Source organism: Trichosurus vulpecula, chromosome 2, assembly GCF_011100635.1.
Source record: "Trichosurus vulpecula isolate mTriVul1 chromosome 2, mTriVul1.pri, whole genome shotgun sequence".
NCBI classification, from domain to species: Eukaryota; Metazoa; Chordata; class Mammalia; order Diprotodontia; family Phalangeridae; genus Trichosurus; species Trichosurus vulpecula.
This window is the reverse complement of record NC_050574.1, coordinates 32,843,243-32,866,741: the sequence shown is the minus strand read 5'-3', so window position 1 is coordinate 32,866,741 and position 23,499 is coordinate 32,843,243. Positions and strand designations below refer to the sequence as shown.

Below are 23,499 nucleotides of genomic sequence, written 5' to 3'. Positions count from 1 at the left end.
GTGTCTTGAAATGAAAATGAAAAACAACTGACCTGGAAAATAAATCCAGGAGAGATAATTTAAAAATTATTGGACTACCTGAAAGCCATGATCAAAAAAGAGCCTAGACATAATCTTTCAAGAAATTATCAAGGAAAACCACCCTGATATTCTAGAACCTGAGGGTAAAATAGAAATTGAAAGAATCCACCAGTTGCGTCTTGAAAAACATCCCAAAAAGAAAACTCTAGGAATATTGTAGCCAAATTCCAGAGTTCCCTGGTCAAGGAAAAAATATTGCAAGCAGCCAGAAAGAAACAATTTGAGTATTGTGGAAGCACAATCAGGATAACACAAGATCTAGCAGCTTCTACATTAAAGGATAAAAGGGCTTGGAATGTGATATTCTGGAGGTCAAAGAAGCTTGAATTAAAGCCAAGAATCACCTACCCAGAAAAAACTGAGTATAATACTCCAAGGCAAAATACAGATTTTCAATAAAATAAAGGACTTTCAATCTTTCTCGATGAAAAGACCAGAGCTGAATAGAAAATCTGACTTTCAAATACAAGAATCAAGAAAAGCATGAAAAGGTAAACAGGAAAGAGAAATCATAAGGGACTTATTAAAGTTGATCTATTTACATTCCTACATGGAAAGATGATATTTGTAACTCATGAGACCTTTCTCATTATAAGGATAGTTGGAGGATATATGTGTGTGTGTGTGTGTGTGTGTGTGTGTGTGTGTGTGTGTGTGTATGTATATATATATAGGAGAGAGAGAGAGAGAGACAGAGACAGAGACAGAGACAGAGACAGAGACAGAAGACCTAGGTATGAGTTGAAAATGAAGGCATGATATCTAAAAAATAAAATTAAAGGGTGAGAGAGGAATGTACTGGGACAAGGAGAAAGGAAAAGGTAGAATGGGGTAAATTATTTCACATTAAAGAGTCAAGAAAAAACTTTTACATTGGAGGGGAAGAGGAAGGAGATGAGAGGGAATGAGGGAACCTTACCTTCATCAGATTTGGCTTAAGGAGGGAATAACATACACACTCAGTTGGGTATTTTACCGTACAGGAAAGTAGGGGGGAAAGGGATAAGAGGGGGAGTGTGATAGAAGGGAAGGCAGATTGGGGAAGGGAGTAATCAGAAGCAAGCACTGTTGAGGAGGGACAGGGTCAAATAAGAGAATAGAATAAATGGGGTGGGATAGGATGGAGTGAAATGTAGTTAGTCTTTCATAATATGACTATCATGGAAGCGTTTTGCATGGCTATGCATGTATAACCTATATCGAATTGCTTGCCTTCTCAATGAGGGTAAGTGGGGAGGAAGGAAGGGAGAGAGTTTGGGACTCAGAGTTTTAAAAACAGACATTAAAAATAGTTTTTACATCCAACTGGAAAATAAGATACACAGGCAATGGGATATAGAAATCTGTCTTACCCTACAGGAAAATAGAAGGGGGAGGGGATAAGAGGAATAGAAGGGAGAGCAGATTGGGGGAAGGGGTAATGGAGGCAGTATTGGGGTGGGGGAAGGGAAGAGATGGGGAGAAAATTTGGAACTCAAAATCTTGTGGAAGCAAATGTTGGAAACTAAAAATGAATAAATAAATTTAAAAAGGGGAAAAAAAAAACTTAAACCTTGGGGTGGTAGTCTCCATTGACCTGGTAAGGTCTTTGTTCATGGCCTGGGCTAATCACCAACTCTCAGCCTCAGTTATTTAATAAAATAGAGGTGGGGTCAGCTAGGTGGCACAGTGAGTAGAGCACTGGCCCTGGAGTCAGGAGGACCTGAGTTCAAATCCAACCTCAGACACTGGACACATTTACTAGCTGTGTGACCTTGGGCAAGTCACTTAACCCCAATTGCCCTGCCTTCCCCCCTGCAAAAAATAAAAATTAAAAAAAAAAATAAAATAGAGATGGATCCCACCCCATCTGCCAGCTTCACAGAATTTTAGACTTAGCAGAGACCTTAGAGTCATGAAGACCAAACTGAGCTCAGACCTCCAAAAGAATGCCCACTCCAACATTCCAGATGCTGAGTCCACCATCTTTCACTTTTGAGATCCCCAATAAGAGGGAACATACTACCTCCAGAGGTACTTTTAGACAGTTTGAGTTTTTTAAAAAATAATTTTCTGATGCCAAGCCAAAATTCTTTCAAACACTTGAAGGCAACTATTCCATCTCTCCCGAGCTTTCTCTTTTCCAGGCTAAACACGAGAGAGATCATGGTCGAGAGGAGAGAATGCTGGACTTGGGCTCAGGCACTTTCTGGCTGCGTGACCCTGGGCAAACCACCCACTCCTCCCCTCGCCTCAATTTACTCATCCATAAAGTGGAAACAATAACAGCCCCTCTTTCCCGGGGTTGCTGTGAGGATCGATGAGACAACATGCAAACCTTCATGTGTCACATACACACTATCAGGAACATACATACATGTATACTGTACAGTCAGGAAGACGTCTCTTCCTGAGTTCAAATCCAGCCTCAGACACTTAGTAGCTGTGTGACCCTGGGCACGTCACCTGACCCTGTTTGCCTCAGTTGCCTCATCTGTAAAATGAGCTGGAGGAGGAAGTGGCCAACCACTCCAATATCTTTGCCAAGGTAACCCCAGATGGGGTCATGGAGAGTCGGACGCGACTGAAAACACTGAACGAGAACAAAATCAAAAAGGTCTCTTCTCACTCTACATCTATGGCTCTTTGACCACCCCCAGTTCCTTCAGATCCTTACATGGCATAGACCTGAGGCCCTCCTTCTGGAGACTTGTTATTGTCTTTCCAAAATGTAGTGCCCATAACCAAACACAAGATGTGGTCTGACTGGTTATATGAGAAATAAAATCTCAGGCATTAGAGACTCACGGGGCACAATGCACCATAGACCTGGAGCTGAAAGAAACCATGAGAGATCACCTAGTCTCTGCATTGTTATATACATCTTACAGGTGAGGAAACTGAGGCAAACAGAGTGAAGTGACTTGCCCAGGGTCACACAGCTAGGAAGTGTCTGATGCCAGATTTGAACTCAGGAAGATGAGTCTTCCTGACTCCAGGCTCTACTCACTCCATCTCCTAGTTGCCTACTGGCACATGGTGTGTGTAGACGAAATGTTCATTGATTGATTGATAGGAAAGCAACATTCTAAAAAGAGCTGCAGCACCCAGTCCTATCTTAATCATTCACAGATCTCCAAGGCCCTTTGCAAAGAGGAAGGCCTATGACCCCTATCTTGGGAACAGGGAAAATGAGGCAAGGGCAAGGCAGGGACAGCAGGAAGTTTGCTTATAACTGGTCGGCCAAGCTAGGAGCTAAACGAGATTCCCCTGCCCTGGGGCGAGGCTGAATCTTAAGTCTTCTCCCCAGGAGCGAGCTCAGTGACTATGTGGGCAGCCAGCCAGCCAGCGTTCAGTCAATGCTCTGGGGGCAGCTGCAAAAACCCCAGCTCCCCTGGAAACAAATGGGTAATAAAACCCAGCCCAGCCCACCTCCGATCTGGCTGAACCCTAATCCTCAATTACCTAGGAAGGAGCTGTTCCAGATAGCGCCTCGCTAAAGAAAAACACATGCTTGTCAGGCCTGGATGGAGATTAACGCTTCACAGTTGTACCTTGGTGCATGCGAAACCAGGCCCCAGGACGAAAGAGGCAAAATTATGGGGCTGCTGAAGGCCGGGTGACCTGCAGTATTAAAAAAATAAGGGAGGGGGAGAGAGGTATGCACACACACATGCGCATGCGTGCGCACGTGCTTTATTCCTGCAAAGGACAGAAGCATGAAGCTAATTATGTATGCCCAAGTCCTCATGTTACAACCAGCCACATGTTGGCAGGAATAAAATCATCCCCAGCATACTCCTCAGCCAATTTTTTCCATTCTTTGTATCCCCGTTGCTTAGCACAGTACCTGGCACATAGTAGGTGCTTCATAGATGCTAGTTGACTTCTGGGCAGGGAAACTGTATTCTCAAATGAGATCTTTGTAAAGCCCTTAGTACAGTGTCTGGCACATAGTAGGTGCTATATTAATGCTTTTCCCCTCCTATTATTATTTTCACCCACTTTCTGTGGCACAGATGCCATAGAATTTGGCAGCACCTTGCAGACCTTGATTTGGAAGGACCTTGCAGACCATGAAGCCCAGCCCTGTCATTTAGACCAATGAGGAAGCTGAGGAGGAAAGGTGACCTATCCAAAGTAAGTAGCAGATAGGAGACGTAGGACTGGACCCCAGGTCTAGCGCCCTATTCCTGACAAAGCAGGAAGTTTCTGTGGTTCTCTCACCTGCTAAGACCCCATCCTCCACTCCTGCCTCACCGGAGAGCCCAGCACTTTTTTGGAAATAGACCAAGTAATAGTATTGCTGGGTCAAAGGGTATATAGGTAGTTTAATAACTCTTTTGGGCATAATTCCAGATTGTTTTCCAAAATGGTTGGATCATTTTACAATTCCACAATGAATTAGTGTCCCAATTTTTCTACATCCTCTGCAACATTTGTCACTTTCCCCTTCCATCATCTAGCAGATGTCTCAAAGTTGTTTTAATCTGCATTTCTCTGATCTATAATGATTTAGAGCATTTTTATATGACTATAAATTCTTTAGATTTCTTCATTGGAAAGTGGCCTGTTCATTTCCTTTGACCATTTATCAACTGGGGAATGACTCGTGTTCTTAGACTTGACAAAGTTCTAATTACTCTTTGTGAATTTCCCTCCGTCCGTCTTATTTTTATTCACTATTTTCCTTCTTAACCTCTCTTTTTACCCTATCCCTGTTACCTTACCTTTTCCCCTTACCCTCTATTTCCTTATTTTATCCACCCCTCTAAAATTCCTTCCTTTATTTTCTTCCCCCCACTCTGCTAATCTTACTCTATACACTCTTTTAAAAGTCCCTCCCCACCATATTCTCCACTTTTCTCACCTCTCTAGAAGTTCAGAAAACTTCTAAATCTCTTCAGATGTACAGTTTCCTCTTCAACCTAGATGAGAGTGAGGTTCCAACATTACCAGTTCTCCACCCCCACCTGTTTTCCTATATATTTATTCTTCCTTTCATGACCCATTTTTATCAGATAATTATATCAGTTCTCTTTGTGGCAGCAAAGAATTGGAAATTGCTAGGATGCCGAATCATAATGGGGAATTACCAGAAAAGTTGTGGTATACGATTGTGATGAAATACCACTGTGCTTTAAGAAACGATGAGCTCAATGACTTTAGAAAACCACGGAAAGACTTGCACAAAATAATGAAGAGCTAAATGAGCGGACCAAGAGAACACTATATATAGTAACAGCAACAGTGTTTTAAGAATGACTTTGAGTGAATAAGTTATTTTTGCTATTGTAAATACTCAAATTAACTATAAAGGACATATGAAGAAAGACACTATCTGCATCCAGAGAAAAAACTGAAAAATAAATAGAATAATTATACATTATATATACATGTATATGTATGCATGTGTTTATGTGTGTATGTGTGTGTATATATACATATAAACATGTGTACATATCCCCATATACATGTGTGTATATACACACATATATACATGTATATACATACATGTATATATGCACACATATACGTGTATATATACATGCGTGTATATATGCACACATATATAAATATATATATAAAATGTGCACCCACTAGTGTCTAATGGCAGCCATCTCTAGGGGAGGAGGAGGAGGAAGGGAAGAAAAAAAATTTACATGATAATTTTGTATATTTGAAAGGAATAGCAAGTTGTACATAGTAGATTTGCAGTTTCATATACAATCTTCTTTTTATTGTACTATTATGAAAACACTTGTTTTATTCCATGAATTAAAAATTATTTTTTTAAAAAAGAATATAAGCTCCTTGAGGACAGGAACTGTCTTGCTTCTTTGTTTTTGTATCCTCAGTACTTTGCACAGTGCCTGCCATATAGTAAGCAATTAAAAACACTTTATCTATCTATCCATCTATCCATCTCCATATCTATCTGTACATCTGTCATCTATCTAACCATCCATTTATCAATCCATTCATCTATCCATCCATCCATCAGTCATCTTTCTGTTCATCTATAATCTATCCATCCATTCATCTATCATCTGTCCATCCATCCATCCATGCATCCATCCATCCATTTCCATCTATGTCCTAAGCAGCCTCAGTATAAGCCTTTCCTATAATGCCATAAGTTACCTACCCATTTGGGGGCTAAATCCATTTCAGCCACTGGCCCATTTGCAATCCATTAGGGAAAGGCCCTAATGTGTTCCAAGAGCAAGAGAAATTGACCTAACTCCTCCATGAATAGGTGGTAGTAGGGACATTTTTCTTACCTTTGTCTTTTGCATTTGCGCGACAGACAAAGCCTGGGATGTGTGAGTCAGAATTTTGCTATTCCCGCCCCTTTGGGAATTTCCATGTATTGTAAGTCTCTAAACAGGAACTGACATAATGTTGCACATCTGACATTTTCTGTTGGTGGCTTGTTTTGTTTGCGGACTTGTTCTATGTTTAGATAGAAAGGTTGGCAGTAGACCTAAGATGGTCTAGGCAGAAAATCCAGTAGCTTAACGGCAGGCTCGACCTGAAGCAAGACTTCTTTCAATCCTCCCTTGTGGTCAGAAGCCAGTTTTGCACGTGGGTGGGGACCATCTCCAGTCATCCAGATCTATATCTGCCTAGTGGCCCCAGATGGTTGCAGAGGAGAGAGTGAGGCTGGTGACTTTGCACAGCCCTGCCTCACTTAAATCCAATTCACTTGCAAGTCATGGCATCATCTTCCCGATGTCATGGTCCTCTTTGAGAACGAAGGACAAACAACAACCCAAGTAGGTGAGGCTTTGATTAAGCTCCTGTTCAATGGCGAATTTTATTTTTTAAGGTGAGACTCCCCTTTACTAAGAGGAGTGTCCAACTGGAAGTTTTGAAGACCCTCCGGGAGGAGGAATAAGATCTCTAAAGATAGAGATACTTCTGTTCCTGAAAGCAGGACCTCAGCATTTTTCATGCATACCCACTACATACAGGTATAAGACTTACAAATTCTTTTTGTTCAGCCATTTTCAGATTCTGCGACCCCATTTGGGGTTTTCTTGACAAAAATACTGGAGCAGTTTGCCATTTCCTTCTCTAGTTCATTTTACAGATGAGGAAACTGAGGCAAACAGGGTCAAGTGACTTGCCCAAGGTCACACAGTTAGTAAAGTCAGATTTGACCTGAGGTCTTCCCGAGTCCAGGTCCAGCACTCTGTCCACTGGGCCACTTCACTGTCCCTGCAAATTTTTAGACAGTTGGAATTGGCATGCTGGGAACAATCCTGCTGAACAGTTTCTAGAAGGATCCTTTAAATAAAATATATCGCTTTGGGGGCGGGGAGGGGGCACAATGGAGAGTGTGACCCTGGGCAAGTCACCTGATACTGTTTGCCTGTTTCCTCATCTGTAAAATGAGCTAGAAGGAAATGGCAAATCACTCTAGTCTTTGTCAAGAAAATCCCAAATGGAGTCAAAAAAGTCAGACATGACTGAAAACAACTGAAAAACAGAAATCGCATTTTAAAGAACACCATTCAATCTCATTGGTCAAAGATTAAAAAGGACTGTAAATGGGAAATCTTCTTAAATTGATAGCCAGAGCTACCAACAGGCACCAAGTTTCAGTTAGAGGCCTTAAAGACTAATGCTAATGACTTAACATGTCTAATCAGGAGAGAGAGGAGGGCTGGGTACACAGACTTTGAGTCACGTAGAGAGAAGTGATGTTTTCTGTAACTTCACATCGTATCGAATTATATCTATATCAAATTGCTTGCCTTCTCAGGAGAGGGGAGGGGTGAGGAGGGAATTGTTTAATTTTTAAATTTTAAATTTTTTATATTTTTAAAAATGAACATTAAATGGCAAGACCTCTGAACTAATGCAAAGTGAAGTGAGAAGAACCAGATCACTGTGCACAGTTATAGCCATGTTGTAACGATGATCAGCTGATGACTTGGCTACTCTGATCAATCAAAAGGACGCATGATGAAAAATGCTAGCCACCTCCAGAGAGAGAACTGACGAACTGAGTGAGTGCAGATTGAATTTTCTCACTTTATTTTTCTTGCTTTTAAAAACAATATGGTTGTTTTGCATATTTCACATGAATAATTGATATATTGTCTTCTCAGTGAGTGGAAGTGGGGTGGGAAAGAGAATCTGGAAGTCAAGATATTTTTATAAAATGATAAAATAAATAATAAATTTTAATTACAAAAATAAATGTTAAAAAATTTCACACGTAATTGGGAAATATTTAATGAAATAAAACTATATTGGGTGAAAAAAAGATTCATGATAAGATTCAAAGCCCAACACCAAGAGTGAAAACACAAACGTGAACCTAGCTAGTTCTGTTTGTTTCTTGGCAATTCCTCTTTACACTCAGTTGGCCACTGCCAACAGGGAGATTTTTCTTTTGGAACTTTACAGAGTACCACACTTCTGAATAAGGAAAATGCCTACTGCCCCTTTGGCACCTCCCTGCACATCTCCCACTGCCCCTGGAGGACTGCCACCTTTCCTTACTCAATTTCTTACCAGGCCTCTCTCCTAGTTGTAGGTCATACTAGGAGTCATAAAAATGAGCTCCGTGATAATGAATTAATTAAAAGGAAATGACCTAATGACTACAGTCCCTCTATAGTAATTTCCAGGAGCAGACAGGAACCAGAGCAGAGTTTAATCTTGGTTAAACAATTCCTCGATGCCTGTAGCCAGGGTACCGGGTAGCCTACTTCCTGAAATGTGCCAAACCCCAATTTTCAGCTCTGAAGGGCAATCTGCCCAACTCAACCCCAACCAACCCTTGCAAAGAAGTAATTCATCTATTAGCTAGGCCACACCAGAAGTGAACTGGGTGGGTAGAATATTTAGTAGCAGCCACTTTAAAACCTGAATCCACTAATACCCTCAGCCAAGGTGTAGAAAGATGAGTCCTAAACAAAGCCTCTAGTCAAATTATCACCCAGGCCTGGAGTGGTTTTGCAGGGATTCCTTAGAGTATCCTGCAGAAGGGTGTATGGGGCTTAATTTGGTTTCAGACCCTCTGGAGAGAGAAAAGTAGAGCCGAAGGCATGTAGACACAGGCAATGGAGATTTGGGTAAGTTAGACAGGAGGCCTCTCAGCTGCATCCCCTCCTCCTTCAGCCAATCAGGAATCATGCCTTCCTCTATAGTAAGAACCAAAATGAGGTTTGCCCCAAATGCTCATCTCTCCTCTCCATGGCCTTTATTCCAATAAGTTAGGACTGGAAAAGGCAGGGCCTTGCTGGGACAGCCTGAGGAAGACTGCCTTTGTTTTACCAGATTTCAGGCTGGCCCCGGTGTTGACTAGCTCGGTCAAGGGCGCCAGGATGACATCCTGCCAGACAGAGCCTGTAGATAGCCAGTCTCTGCTGTCAGACTCTGCAGCCACTGGCACGGATAGAATGGTTTGAGGACTCTTTTCTGCCAGCTGGAACATGGAGATTTTCTTCATGCCTGTTAGGACTCCTTCGAACCTTACAAAGTTAAGCAATGAGGACACTAAGTCCCTGCCCTCAAGCACCTCACATCCTGAAGGTGACAACATGCAAACAAGGAAATTCATACAAATATGATCCAGCAATAGGACACTAGAGACCAGCCTCTTGCACAAGGTGGGATTGGAGTGGAGCCCTGAAGGCAGCCAGTAGCCAGGGAGGGAGTGGAGAGGAGGGAAAGCATTCCAGGCACTGGGGGAGGGGATGGGAGTGGGGGGTCCACCAGAGAAAGGTAGTATCAGCCAGTTATTTCCAACCACCAGTCTGCAACACCCCTACACTCCCTGAGAGACCTGGCAAGGACCTATAGGCTATAAATCCCATGCTATTGTCAATCTTCCTGGTTGCCCCAAATCTAGTGACCTCAGGTGTTTGCCTTTCCTCAGAGGCCTGTTACTCTAGGCTGCCCCAAAGAATACCCCCTCCCCCGTTTTCCCAAGTACTGGTGACTTTGTGCAGTAGGTAGGTGACCTCCTTCCTGGTGGGAGCTCATACTTTTAAGTACCAGCAAAGTCTATGGTGGGTCCCCCCCAGAGAACTATTCAAATCCACTCAGAAACCCACTTCCTCTCCTGTCTGCCCCACGTCTGCCTGCTTCCCCAGAAGGACGTGCACACACAGGAACTAAATACAAAATCAAATACTTTAATGAAATTAGGGGGCAGGGAAAGAAACAGCTCAGATATACCACTAAAACTGATACTGCTGGCTGTGTACTCATCCTTCTCACATCTTCTGTTTTAACAAGCAAGCAGAATGACAAACTACGAATTCTTCAAAGTTTCAAATATCCTGAGTAGAGAGTTGTGTTTTTTTTAAACCACATAAAATGCATATATATGAAACTTCTCTATTCATGAGCTGGTGTCCTGCACTCAGCATTGCACAGATAAAAATATACTACTTTCAATACACAGATCTAAATACTTCACATTTTTAAATCAGAATTCTCTACACAAGTTTTAAGTTGACAGAATTCAAGTTCTGAATTTTCAGTATAATAGCTTTCAACTTGTATTAAACACATTTATTTACAATGTGGATAAAGTGTAAGGGTACCTAGTAAGGCCATATTACCATATTGTACTGTTAAACACTGCAAAATATATATACACAAGTACAACCTAATATAGGCAGAAGTTCTAAAAATCACTTTTCTTGGTTTAACGTAATTGAGTTTCAGTATGGGGGAAAAAAGACAGCTTGTAGTTAGCACCAAGCTACACCAACAGTTTAATTAAATAAACAGTTGAGCTTTCTTCCAGCTCTATCCAGAAGGGCCATTCAGAGTCAGAGTGGAACAAGGAAGAGGTCCACTCTCAATCTCACAGAGGAGGCTGCGGCCGCCCATCCATCCGTTCTAGGACTAACACTTGTTACAGGGATGGACCCAGTGCCAACTTCCAAGGACAGGCCCAGACGCCCAACTAGACAGTTGTTGGGAGAACCAAGCTGTCTACCTGATTCTATCTTCAGTCTCCTTACCATGTCCATTAAATGGCCATTTCCCTTTAAATTCATGCTTAACAAGTTGAGGAACAAATAAAGCAGAGACGATGGTCGATTCAGTCCAGACACCAACTCGCCCAGGCTATGGGAAAGAAGGGAGCTGAGGCCCTGTCTGCATCCAAAGGGAGAAGGAAGCACACCTGCCCATGGCCTCCAGGCCTCATCTCCTGTGTCTGCTGTGTCCAGGGTGTTCTCGCTCATAGCGATGGCCAGTTCGCTCATAAGACCGAGAACGTTCCCGCCTCTGATCCCTGTAGTAATGACTCTTCTTCTTGTATTTCCCAGAATTATCTGAGCGTTCCCTGGATCGGCTTCTAGAACGGGATGAGCTCCGGCTTCGAGACTTACGGGGTTTCTGAGCTGCATACTTATAGTCCTTTGATTTTTTGTAGGTCCTCATCTTGGAGCCCTTGTAAGAACCACCATGGTTGGCCTGTCTTGGAGGAGAATCACTGCGACTCCGAGAGCGGCTCTGGGACTTTGAACCACTCGATGTTGAACAGCTTTCACTTTTTCTAAAGAAAAACAGGCCTGATGAAACATCTATACTATGAAACCTACTTCCCTCGAGGGACCCAAAGCTCACCCAACCTCCTGGCTCCACACTAGATGAACCACCTGACAGGGACCCAAGGGGAGGTGCCAATAGAAGAAACAAGCTCTACTTACCTCCTCTTAGGAGATGCGGATCTGGACTGTGACCGAGAGTAGCTCTGATCTCGGCTTCCGCTTCGACTTCGACTCTCCCGGCCTTTTGGCAAGCTGCCAAGGGAAAGGTTTCATTAGGCAGACTGAAGTATCAGCCACTCAAGGGGTTAAAATGCCCTGCCCCGGCAGAAGGCCTCACCCATTCACTGGACTGTTGGATTTGGCCCTCTTGGCACCCTCCATTTTTCTTTTGGCGTTCTTCATTGCTTGCACAGAAAGTGGAGAAGGTTTATTCCCTTTGCTTTCTTTGGGGGATTCTAACAAAACAAATATAAGAAATTCCATGAAATGCCAATGTTAAAGGATTCAGAGAGAACTTATAATATACAAGCTGAAACTCCATTATACTTCCTTCCCTAACCCACACTGAGGCAATCATGCCTGTGAATGGAGCTGTTCTTCCCAATGTCAAAGGGAGCACATAAGAGCTGAGGGGCAAACCTTGGAGACAAAAGGGAGGAATGAACACTGGCACTCCAAGACCCAAATAGAAAACATGGCACATGGCCCTCAACTGCAAACATCACTTGGTTAATCCTGTGTCTCCACCACATGGCAAAGTCTCTGAAAGGTGATTCTATGAAAAGAACTGAGTGCCTCTCCTCCAGGCCTTCATCTCCCCTGGACTTGGTAACTGACTTCTCCATTTGTCTTTCACACAGCTCTCCACAGGATTCCTGAAGCTGACTTCTGACCAAGGGGTCCCTCTAACCTCAAGGATCAAAGACAAATCTGTGTGACATTAAAAGCTCTTCATAAGCATGCTCTGATCCACCTTTCTGGGCTGGTTATATACAAGGCTGCCTTGCTGCTTGTAACAGGAGTTATGGCACTTCCTGTCCCCCAGCCTGAAATGACCCCTCCTCCAACAACTAGATACACAACTGTTCCTTTCAAAAATCAGTTCAAGTATCATGTCCTACATGAGACATTTTTCTGCTGCTGGCCCACCGTGCATGGATAGACTTTAAGTGTCCCGAGGGCAGAAACTGTTCATTTTTCTCTCCACAACCTAATGCTTGGGACTCAGAAGTGCTTATTACTAAATTCTGGCTGATCAATCGACCTCTTGTAATCAAAGAGCCATTTGGATAGATCACTACAATTTCAATGTACCAGGAACAGAGAGGAGGAAAACCAGCAGCAAGCAGCACTATCTAGAAGGAAGAGGAGGAGACAGACCAGAAAGGCTCTAAAACTTTTGGGAGCCACAGACCCCTTCTCAGAAATGTTTTTAGATGCATAAAATACTCAGGATTACAAAAGGGAACCAAAAACACTGAAGTACCACAGTATCAGAAAATCTGAGTGCACCACCCCACAGAAGAGCGCTCCCTATAAAGGGATGTGTGCCATCTCACCAATACACCAGGGAGCCACAAGAGCAAACGTGGCCAAAGACTCACCTATTTTAGGAACAGGGGAAAAACCCGACGTGTTGTCTAAAATGGGAGTTCCATCAGCAAGCAGACCTTTAGCTTGAGCTTTTGCCTCTTCAATGGCATGTTTTTTCTTTTCAACTTCACTTTCTAAATATGTCAGATCAACCTACAAAAACAGCACCAGGCCGAAGAAAGAGGCAAGAAATTAAAGTACAATGGTCCAACATAATTAAGGGGGAAAACATCAAAGCAAAAATAGAAAAATAAAATAAACCTTTTTCCGAGTATAGAGTAACAAAATTTTTAAGCAGATTTCTTGGATCTCTTCCTCAGATGCTCCAAACAACAGAAACCAATGGGGACGATTAGGAAGAGGAATCTAGAAAAAGGACCACCACCATAAATATTCACACTCTTATAGTGCCAAGCACTATAAAACAGATGAAGACATTGAAGGTTGGTATTTTACCAAAACCCAGCATTACCCTAGTAATGGTATTTCTTTTTTTATTTTTAGAAATCCCATGAGGAGCTTAAATACAGTTGATTGGCGTCCACCGGTCTCCAAACTCACAAGTTCAAAAAAGGCCAGCCAGGAAAGGCAGCTAACCAAATTATTTTAATTTGCCCAACTGAATAAAATGTGTCATACAAAAACAAGCCCCTCTTCTGGGAAGCCCCATCATTTCAACCACCCATTTTACACCAGTAAGTCAAATACTGACCTCTAACGTCCTAGCTGCAAGATAAATGCATGCACAGGCAATGCTCTCTGGCTGGAACCTTACAAAGACATCTGTTCGAAGGCTATCATTCATATAGTTCCTAAAAATCAAACACAAAAGAATTGCAACTCCCCAAGGCATTGCTGAACATGTCTGCATTCACTATAAATCACTCCATTTCTAAGCATTCTACCTCTAAATCTGAGGGCTACACAGTCCTGTAAATCTCAAGAGTTATTGGAAGAACATTAGAATAGCTTCTTCTGGACACAGGGAAGGAAGGAGGGGAGGGACAGTAAAAAAAAATTTTTTTAAAGCTGACTTTGTCAGATAATACTGTTATGAAAGAGAACCAATTTTAACTTTACTTTTTCCTGCTAAGACTACTGGCCTGCTCTCATGCAAAAGCACAACGCTTTGGAAATACAACATCTACCATAGTGGTTAAAAATATTCAATTAAAGGAATTTATGCTCAATCTCCGTAGTGCAGAGAAGCATGCAAACTCAAGCCATCAGCTGAGCACTGGTCCCTTCTGGAGTTCTTCTGAGATTAGCCATCCTCTTCCCTGCAGTTCCTTTGCATCAGAAAAATGTTTGGTTTTTTTTGGTTTGTTTTTCAACCTGTCCATGTCCCATGACGGACTGATTCACAGCATCCGGAACAGAATCCATTTTGATGGGAAAAACGCCCTTGTGCGTAATTCGGATATATGGGAACATCATGCAGAGGAAGGCTCAATACCCAAAGTGAAATCCTCTTCGCAGGTTTATCAAAGAATCGTTTCCAAACTGTCCCATTTCAACAAGGAGTCTTAAAATGAACATTCACAGAATCAGACAATGGCAATAAAACACTGGAAGTTTCAGTCAGTAAGCACATTTTAAAACTACATTGCAATTTAAAAGTTATTAAAGTACAAAAGGTTTTTATCTAAACAGAATGTAAAATATTAATTCACTACATTTGCAACATATTCCTTCAAAAAAGGCACTTAAAATTTAATATACTAAAATCAGAACTTGGGCATCTGGCTGTAGATCAAGTATGGTGAAAGATGAGGATTGACCCCATGAGAACAAAAACTTTTTTTTAAGTTATGATTTACAACTCCAAAGAGTTTTCATAGCATAGCCATGGATTCCCTTGTGTTCAAGCATCAGTAATGGGCCAGATCATCATACTGTGATCTCTACCCTATCATCTCTCCCTGAACCCCAGGGCAGCATAAAGCACATACTGCCCACCCACAAGTTTCTAAGAATTACACTAAACTGTAAATGAGAAAGGCACTCTATCTGGCTACCGAAACATCAAAATTAAGTCACCATTAGACTCTGGAAAATCCCACACAAGGTAACTGTACATTTGTCGATCAGTAGGAGCTACTACTTTTTTTTTTTTTTGCCAGTAAACAGATGATTTTAAACATTTTAGCTATAGTGATTTTCTTCTTTAATCAAAACAGCCACAAACAATAAACATGCCCAATTCACTTTCCTTATAATAAAAGTCCTAAAATACAAAACAATTAAGAACACTTAAAAAGAATACTTGTACTTATTGCTGTACTTGAAATTTACAATGTTTAATTAACTATATCAAAGTTTAAAGGTGTATACCTTTTACTAGAATACAGCTGTTGCTGAAAAAGTGGAACTAAGGAATTTTTAGCAATGTATGTCTGAGCCAAGACAAACTGGACCACAGGCTACTACCATCAATCTGGATCCCATTTAACCAGTCTGTCACAGTTTTGAACCCCACCCCCTCCCACCCCTTACAGTTTTGGCAAAGAAAAAGGTAAACACCTTTAATACACAGGTACAGCAGCTTTAAAGTGACAAAATTTAAGTTAAGACAGTTATAAAATCTAATAAATACAATTGTCAAAGCACAACAAAAAATGAACAAGAAAAAAAAGTCAAAGATAACCACAAGAAGCAGTCGGCCAGTTACTATACTATCGTATATACCACCTGTCTAGAGCCAGCCTTGTCTGGAGAGCCTGCATTGGATTGACTGAAGACGGCAGCTATCCCTGCACCAAAGCGCTTGGACAGCAGAGGAGAAGTCTTAGTCACTTACCCTCAGAGGCTACCCTTTGATTAAAAGAGTACAGAAAAGAAAAGTCAAAACAGGTTCTCCATCAAACAAGTAACAGCACCAGACAGTTCAGTCAGCAGAAATATGACCCTTAATAGATTTAACTCCATGAAAAAAAAAAACACAAAACACAAAAAACCCACACACACTAAACTGGCAAATCCAAATTTGCTTCAAGCATACACATTGCTAAAATCAGCACCTGAGATTTTGGGAATTTCTCCTGTCCCTCTCCTTCCTCCCACAGGGATTTAATAGAGAAGCAGATAGACAAGGTTTTGCAACAGATGTTAAGCCCCTGCCCTAGGCCTACTTTAGTGTGTCTGATATCCCTGTACTCTGTCCCATGCTCCAAGTCAATGGGTGAGAGGGGTTTCTAGCAAAGGGGAGGTTACTAAGCACTTTCTCATGTACTTTGCCCAAGGGAAAGACCTTTCACTTCAGAGGAAGGGAAAGCAATGGAAGATAGGGAGGAAACAGGGGAGGAGGATATACACTACCTTACCATTAAGACAGTGCCTGAAATTTTAAGAAGCTGATCGAAATCTATACAGCAGACTGGGGCACTTCAGACAACTGAGGAGCCCACAACCAAAGTCATGGGATAGACTACCCACTGCCCAAAGTGCCTCAAACCAACATATTTCTGCCACTGCCCTTGCTGGTCTCTTAAAACAAAAAAAATCAACTTACCATGAGGTCTGGACCAGGTGTTGATTACGCTCACATTCTAACACCTGAAGGTACATAACGATTATCTGGAAGATATGGGTCATTCGGTTATTACCAAGAATCTTTAGATCCAAGAATTTAATTTATGGGGGTAACCATGCAGCAAATGAGATCATCATGCTAGATTTGGAAGCAGAGGCCTGCCTCATGATGGTATATCCAGACAGACAGAACTGTTGGGTGCTGAGCATTTGATCAATGATACACATTCCCTGATTTGCAATGCACCAGAATGCTCAGCTGGGCTGTAGCTGTACCCAACTAAGCACGCCTCAACTCCACACCAGGCAGTTCTAATCTAATCTCCATTTCCACTGGAAAATTACCTTGTTCTATAGACCTCGACTGCTATTTTGCTCAGTAAAAGCAAGGCCTATTCCCAGCAAAAGCCAAAAGGCATTTTTAAAAAAAATCTAAAGCTGGCAAATCTAGGTGAGAAACACAACAATTATCAACACTAAATTTCTAATGTGAGCCGTGTTTAATCACAGTCCAGGAAAAAAGTCCTCTCATTGCTGGGGGTAGTAGAATACTCAAGTGCTTGAGCCATGCTCCTGTAGTTGGCACAATCAGCTTTACTTCCCTATGAGAGAAAAGGGCTCTTGGAACTCTGACAATTCAAGGTGACAGTGACAAGCAGCAGTGACAACAAATGGAGCTAAACAAAAATGCTTCTAACCCATAGAAGCTGGTGTACATTTTTACAGCAGAGCCATCTATTTGGCAATGTTTAGAAATCTAGATTACTGTGCTATTGATAGAAACTGGAAAACCAAATCAAACCACCTCTGGTGTGTCTGTATTCACCCATTAGATGGGCAAATGTGACTCTTTATTTCTTAGCTAAAATAGCACAAACTGGACCATGAATGCTGATGCAAGTTGAGTCTAATGGGAGAACGTATTCAGGAACCACTTGTGTTATAAGTAAATATACCAACCTTATGAGGGTGCTTTACGTGGACACAGAACCCCAACTCCTTCAAAACTCTTCTCTCAGCCTTTATAATTTGGTTCTTCAAATTAACATAATCCTGATCCAAGAGTAAAGGTACAGGTTTCCTACAATAAATTCCCCAGTCAGATGGAAAGATTAAAACCACCATTGTATATATCTTTAATAGATGGCATTTCATATGTACATTGCAAATGTCATACCTAGGACACATCAAATTAACCTCTTTCCCCCAAGAACATGAACAACTCTCCTTATCTCTTATCTTTAACCTAACCACTAACTGATTCTCATTGGTTTTTCCTCTTCCTCTCATATACCAACAACTCAGGTTCTAATTTCAATAGTTTGGGCACACGGGCACTGAGAAATGCCAGCTGATTTAACTTCTGTCACTAATAACTTAATGGCATAAGAACTTCTGAAATGTGCAGTGAAAGGAAGCCCAGTAATCTACATCAAATAAATGAAATTATTACATTCTGAAAAGGGCATTCATCCACCTAGACATTACAAAGTACTTAGCTAAGGACATCAGATTATATTCTCAACTAGTCAAAAGAGATAGTTCACTGAAAGCCATCGGAAATGATAACCAAGAGGTATAGTTTAGTTTAACAATAACAACCCGACTCACTACCTGTTGCTCAGCAGAGTCAATGTGTCCTATATGGTTTCAAATCTCTGCACTATCATGCATGACTAGTGTGACCTTGTACAAGCTCTTAATCTCCATGGGCCTGCATTTCTGCATCAGTAAAAAATAAGCACATTGGGACAGAAGACCTCTCAAAGTTCCTATGATCCTAATAAAACCAGGGTTTTTTGGAGTATATTCAAAAAATACCAATACTTACTTTTTCTCCCTCAAATGCCGAAGTCGATGAAACACATTAATTACGTCCCTTATTCGTCTTGGAGCCTCTTCTATTTTGGAGGCCAGATGAACACAGGCCATTGATACATGCTGAAATATAAGTATTGCAACATACTGATGTTTTGTTCAAATCTGGAACTGTGATCGCCTCCATCAGCTTAAGGAGGGCTAATAAGAGAAAATGGCAGGTAAATACAAGTAACAGAACAACCTGTAAGATAAGCAGCGCTTTACAACTTACATGGCTTATCAAACATAATGAAGCAAAAATATTTAATATACTGAGGATACCTTGTTTTTGTAATTAGGACAAAAAGCAAATTTGCTGGTTAAGCTTCATGTTAAAATCTTACGTATTTAGCTTGAAAAAAAAATGAAGAAAGGGGAAAAAGTCCTACTAACCTCCATGGAATGCTTCACAAAGGATTTGGTATAAAAGAATCGCTGAAACAACACCTGCCCTGTAGCCATGGCCACCTAGAAAGGGAAAAGAATTCAACATTATGTTTTTAAAATTACTGCTCAGGATTTGCCAAAATTAATCTCAGTTAGTTTTTTTAAAAAATGACACTGGGTCTCATTGTATTCAAGAGGTCAAAAAACAAACAATACCTAAAGCTTTTCCCACCCATGGTTAGTGATCCACCTATATTTCCCAACATCAGAAAACAGCTCCCTTAAAACCTAAGAAAAATCCGTTCCTCTCAAAACATATAGACAAAGAAACAATCCTCCACTCCGCCACGGACATACTTCTTAGACGTTAAGTAGAATTGGCTGGAGATGCCTCACGTACTTCCTACATGCTAAGCCATATTTCCAAGGGCCCAAGAGTAACAGGCCCTGCCAATTAAATCCAGCAACATAGGAGCTGGGGTGAGTAAGGAAAAGAGAGCAACAAGTTGGGAGGGGGGAGGTGGCAAAGGAGGAAGACACTTGAGCAATCCTCACTGGGTCCTTGCACAATACCCGGCAGCAGAGGATAGCTGGGGAAAACCCATCATTATTCTCGAACAGGGACTGTTTTTAGTTTTGCTTTCCTATCTCCAGAGTATGTGGCCTGGCAAGCCCCATACTGCCCGGGGAAGCCATCTAAACAGGCAACATCCTTCTCAGAAAAGAGCCCTCCCTCTACCAAGAGTTCTCAGAATCCCAATCTAACCACAGTAAGACGGTGTGTTTGTTGTGATTGCTTTCTAATGGAAAGATTTTCTCCAGGTCTTAAAAAAAACCAGCCAGTAGACTACCAGACCCTTTAGTCAGTATCACGGAGAAGCCTTTATTTAAAAAGCCTCTCTCTGCTTAGGAGAAATCACAGCCAGCCCCCAGTTTCCCCTCATTAGCTGTCTTTTGTTTTGGGGGTTTTTTTTTGGAACCCTGCTGAAAAAACCCTCCCTTTCAACTCCTTTTTTCTTAGGGTCTGCTGTCCAGTTCCTTGTTGCCTTCATTAAGTGGGTCCCTCTACAGTGGGGGGAGGGGAGCTGTTTCTGGGATTCTAGGCTCGAGGAAACAAGCTCGGAAATATTAGATGACTTAGGTCATAAGAACATAGACTTCTGTCCTGGAAGGGACCTCCGACGAAACCATGGAAAGCGAGCTTCCATTTTTACACAAGGGGAAACTGAGGCAGGTAATTTTTAGATCATACAGGATGAAGGAACATAAAAAGGGGCCTCCAAATCCATCGAAGCCCAACCATTCGCTTTATACAATATGAAACTGAGTCTCAAAAAGGGTTAGGCCACCTAAACCCAGTCTGGAGCCAAATACTAATTTCGCAAAGGGGGAAACTGAGGCCCGGGAGATCAGGGCCCTCTGTACGCCCCCATCCTCGCATAAAGAAGCCACCGCCCTGCTTGGAACGGTCGTTTGGAACTAGGCCGGGACTTTCCCGAATAAGCCCCAGCAGGGCGCTCGGGGGAAGCTGCCTCCCCAGCCCCACGCCCGGCTTTGTCCCGAGCGGCTCCGGGAACAAAGGAACCGGCCGGGCCGCCTCCCTCCCCTCCCCCACCAGCGCTGGGCTCGCGCCTGCGCACTAGCGGCTGGGCGCGGCGGCGGTTACCTCAGCCTCGCGGCCTCCCCCCTCCCGTCTCCTCCCCTCCCGCTCTCTCGCCCCCTTCCCCTCCCCCCACCCCGGGCCGGCCTGGCCCCGTACGGACCTGCGGCAGTCGCAGCAGGATGCCGGCCGCCTGGATGAGCTCGCAGCCCACGACGCGCAGGCCAGTCTCGGTGTCGGGGTCCAGACCGCTCGACATGGACGGCGTAAAGCGCAGCTTGTCGTCGGGCAGCAGGCAGTTCTCCAGCGTGATGAGCACGCCAGAGTACAGCCGGTCCCCGATCAGCACTCCTGGGCCCGAGCCGCCCGAGCCCGCCGCCGCCGCTCCGCCGGCCCCGCCGCCCGAGCCCGAGCCGGCCGCCGACGCCGCTCCGCCGGTCCCCGAACCTGCCGCGGCCGCCGCCACAGCCGGGGCTCCCGCAGCTCCCGCCGCCGCCGCCATCTTGAGTCTTCTTCGTGCTTCTGGCCCCCGCCCGGCGGAGCCTCCCTGCGCCCGCCCGCCTCCGAGGACTCCATTGGCCGCCGCGGCTCGGCCCCCGCCGCCGCTATGCGCCGCGATTGGCTGCGGCGCGCGTCACTCGGACCGCTCTCTCTGACTCACGGGCCGGGAATTCGGCGCGGGCGGGGCAAGGGGGGGCACGTTACCCAGCGCGCATTGCGACGCCTCCGCCTACGGCTCTCCTTCCTCCCCCTCCCGTCTCCCAGAATGCTTCCCTACGGTAGCTTGTCTATCAAGGTCCCCGTGCTTCATTCTCACGGCGCTCCCAGAGCTGGAGAAATCCTCGTATCGACGTCTTCGTCCTCTCCCCGGCAGGGATGAGATCAGAGGCATGACCGGTCACACCGCCTGGAGTGCCGGATTTACAAGTGCTGCTCTGAAGGCAGCCTTGGCACCCAGTGCTGATCACACCCTCTGAGCCTCAATTTCCTCACCTGCAAACTGGGCGTGACAATAGCCCCTGCCTCCGCGGGCTTATGAAAATCGACACGCACTGCCTAACGACAGCATTTATATAGCGCTTTGGGGTTTGCAAACCACTTTAGCCAATCTGAAGCACTCGTTAAACACCCACCCTGCGCCAATCGCCATGCTAAGGCTAGAAGTACAAAGAATGGCAGTCCCCCCACCCCCCTCAGGGAGCCCACAGTCCAAAGAAAACTAAGCACAGACCAGAACATCCCCACCGCGACCCTAGGAGGGCGGTGCTCCTATCAGCCCCATTGTACAGTTGAGAACACTGAAGCAGAAAGGGGTTGAGTGAGTTGCTCAGACTCACACAGCTAGCAGAGTGGTGATTTGAACTCAGACCTTCCCGACTCTGGATCCAGGGCTTCACCTACAAGAAAGTACCTGGCACTCGAGGGTGCCACCATCCGCAATGAAGGGGTGGAGCTAGATCAGGAGTTCTTAACCCTGAGGTCTGTGGGTTGCTTTTTTTACATTTTGGTAACTGTTTCAATATAATTGGCTTCCTTTGTAACCTCTATGTTTTGTTTTGTTTTAATTTAAAAACACAATTCTGAGAAGGGGGGATCCGCAGACATGGCCAGACCACCAAAAGCGTCCAGAGCTTCAGACTTCTTCCAGTTCGACCCTTCCAGTCACCCAGGCTCTTCCTGGGCTCTGTCCCCGCTATCGCCCCACAGTTGGCCAGTCTCCTGTGGGTTCCCCTCTGGGCACTGTCTCCCCGCTTCCAGTCCCTCCCCTCTCCGGTCTGTCCTCCACACAGCTGCCTTAAAGCCCTATTTCCAAAGCCCTGTCAGTGCTCTGTGCGTGAAATTCCGAGGAGATACTATATGTAAATGTGAGATATTGGTATCTACAGCGAAAAATCCGCAAAGGGGTAGTGACTCCATGCCCTGCCCAAAACTAAGTGTAATTGCCAAAGATGGGAAAACTCATTTCCCCAGGGGATGTGAGTAAATGGGTGCGGGGATGTACGAGGTGCTCCCTCCGCTCCGCTGTGAGAAACATCAGGAAATGAACAAGTCCCTAAATTGCTCATAGCCCTTATCCCACCGTTAGGACTAGAAATTACGGGGATACAGACAAAAATGATCAGCGCTGCACTTTTAAAAATATGCTAATTAATGCCTTTTGTTTTTATATCACAATCATACTGGAAGGACCTCACCTCCTCCTTTGTAGGGATTTGTGTACATTTATTTATATATAAAGTTACAAACTTATTTAAAAGCCAGGCACTGTGTTAAGCGCTTTCCAAATATCTCATTCGATCCTCACAATAACTCTAGAAGGTAGGTGCTATTATTATCCCCATCTTATAGATGAGGGAACTGAGGTTAAGTGACTTGCCCAGAGCCACACAGATTAAAAGTGTCCAGGGCTGGATTTGAAAACATTGAAGCAAAAAAGAAAAATGTTCCCTTGGTTCTATTCATGAGATACATAGAGGCTTTGGGGAAGCAGCCAGTCAGAGGGAGAGGCCAAAGGAGCAGAGGGTCATTTCTGTCGGGGTGGAGCAAGCTTCCAGGGTGAACATACATTACCTTAAAGATTCACCTTCCCTGTTCTGCATGACTACTCATGGATAACCGATATCAATCTGCTTGCCTTCTCAATGACTCGGGGTGGAGAGGGAGAAAGGAAGAGAATTTGGAACTCAAAAGTTCTAAAAAAGAATGTTAAAAGTTGTTTTTACATGTAACTGGGGGAAATTTTTAAAAACATTTAAAAATTTTTTAAAAATATTCACCTTTATATAGACAAGCTTTACATTTGAACCTCACAACCACTGTGTGTGGGGCAGGGGGGGGAGGTGCTGGCACTATTATTCTCTCTCTTTTGCAGATGGGGACAGAGGCTCATCAAGGTTAAAGAAAGTCCAGTACATCCTAGAAACAAGTCTGGAAAGA

General features: G+C 43.6%; 1 protein-coding gene across 3 annotated transcripts; it reads right to left on the bottom strand.

Moving 5' to 3' along the window:
• Positions 1 to 10,197: 10,197 nt before the first annotated feature.
• On the bottom strand, positions 10,198 to 21,083 carry CCNL2 (cyclin L2). Of its 3 annotated transcripts, XM_036743399.1 has the most exons (11): positions 20,726 to 21,083; positions 18,969 to 19,043; positions 18,547 to 18,656; positions 17,676 to 17,796; positions 16,696 to 16,760; positions 13,897 to 13,996; positions 13,446 to 13,550; positions 13,196 to 13,337; positions 11,929 to 12,046; positions 11,751 to 11,843; positions 10,198 to 11,596 (listed from the first exon to the last, which is right to left on the bottom strand). In XM_036743399.1, exons 1-11 carry the CDS (start codon positions 21,062 to 21,064, stop codon positions 11,242 to 11,244), a joined length of 1,623 nt encoding a protein of 540 aa, XP_036599294.1. In that variant the 5' UTR covers positions 21,065 to 21,083; the 3' UTR covers positions 10,198 to 11,241. The 3 variants fall into 3 exon arrangements, with proteins under 3 accessions (XP_036599294.1, XP_036599295.1, XP_036599296.1); XM_036743400.1 differs by lacking the exons at positions 16,696 to 16,760; positions 17,676 to 17,796; positions 18,547 to 18,656; positions 18,969 to 19,043; positions 20,726 to 21,083 and adding an exon at positions 15,876 to 15,976 and having other exon boundaries at positions 13,897 to 14,709; XM_036743401.1 differs by lacking the exons at positions 10,198 to 11,596; positions 11,751 to 11,843; positions 11,929 to 12,046; positions 13,196 to 13,337; positions 13,446 to 13,550 and having other exon boundaries at positions 13,938 to 15,998.
• Positions 21,084 to 23,499: the final 2,416 nt, after the last annotated feature.

Coding starts and splice junctions, on each gene's coding strand:
- CCNL2 (XM_036743399.1), bottom strand. CDS start 21,064: ATGGCGGCGGCGGCGGGAGCTGCGGGAGCCCCGGCTGTGGCGGCGGCC. Junction 13,551..13,896: donor TTGCAGCTAGGACGTTAGAG/GTCAGTATTTGA, acceptor TCCTTTTTCTAG/ATTCCTCTTCCTAATCGTCC. Junction 13,338..13,445: donor TACTCTATACTCGGAAAAAG/GTTTATTTTATT, acceptor CTGTTTTTGTAG/GTTGATCTGACATATTTAGA.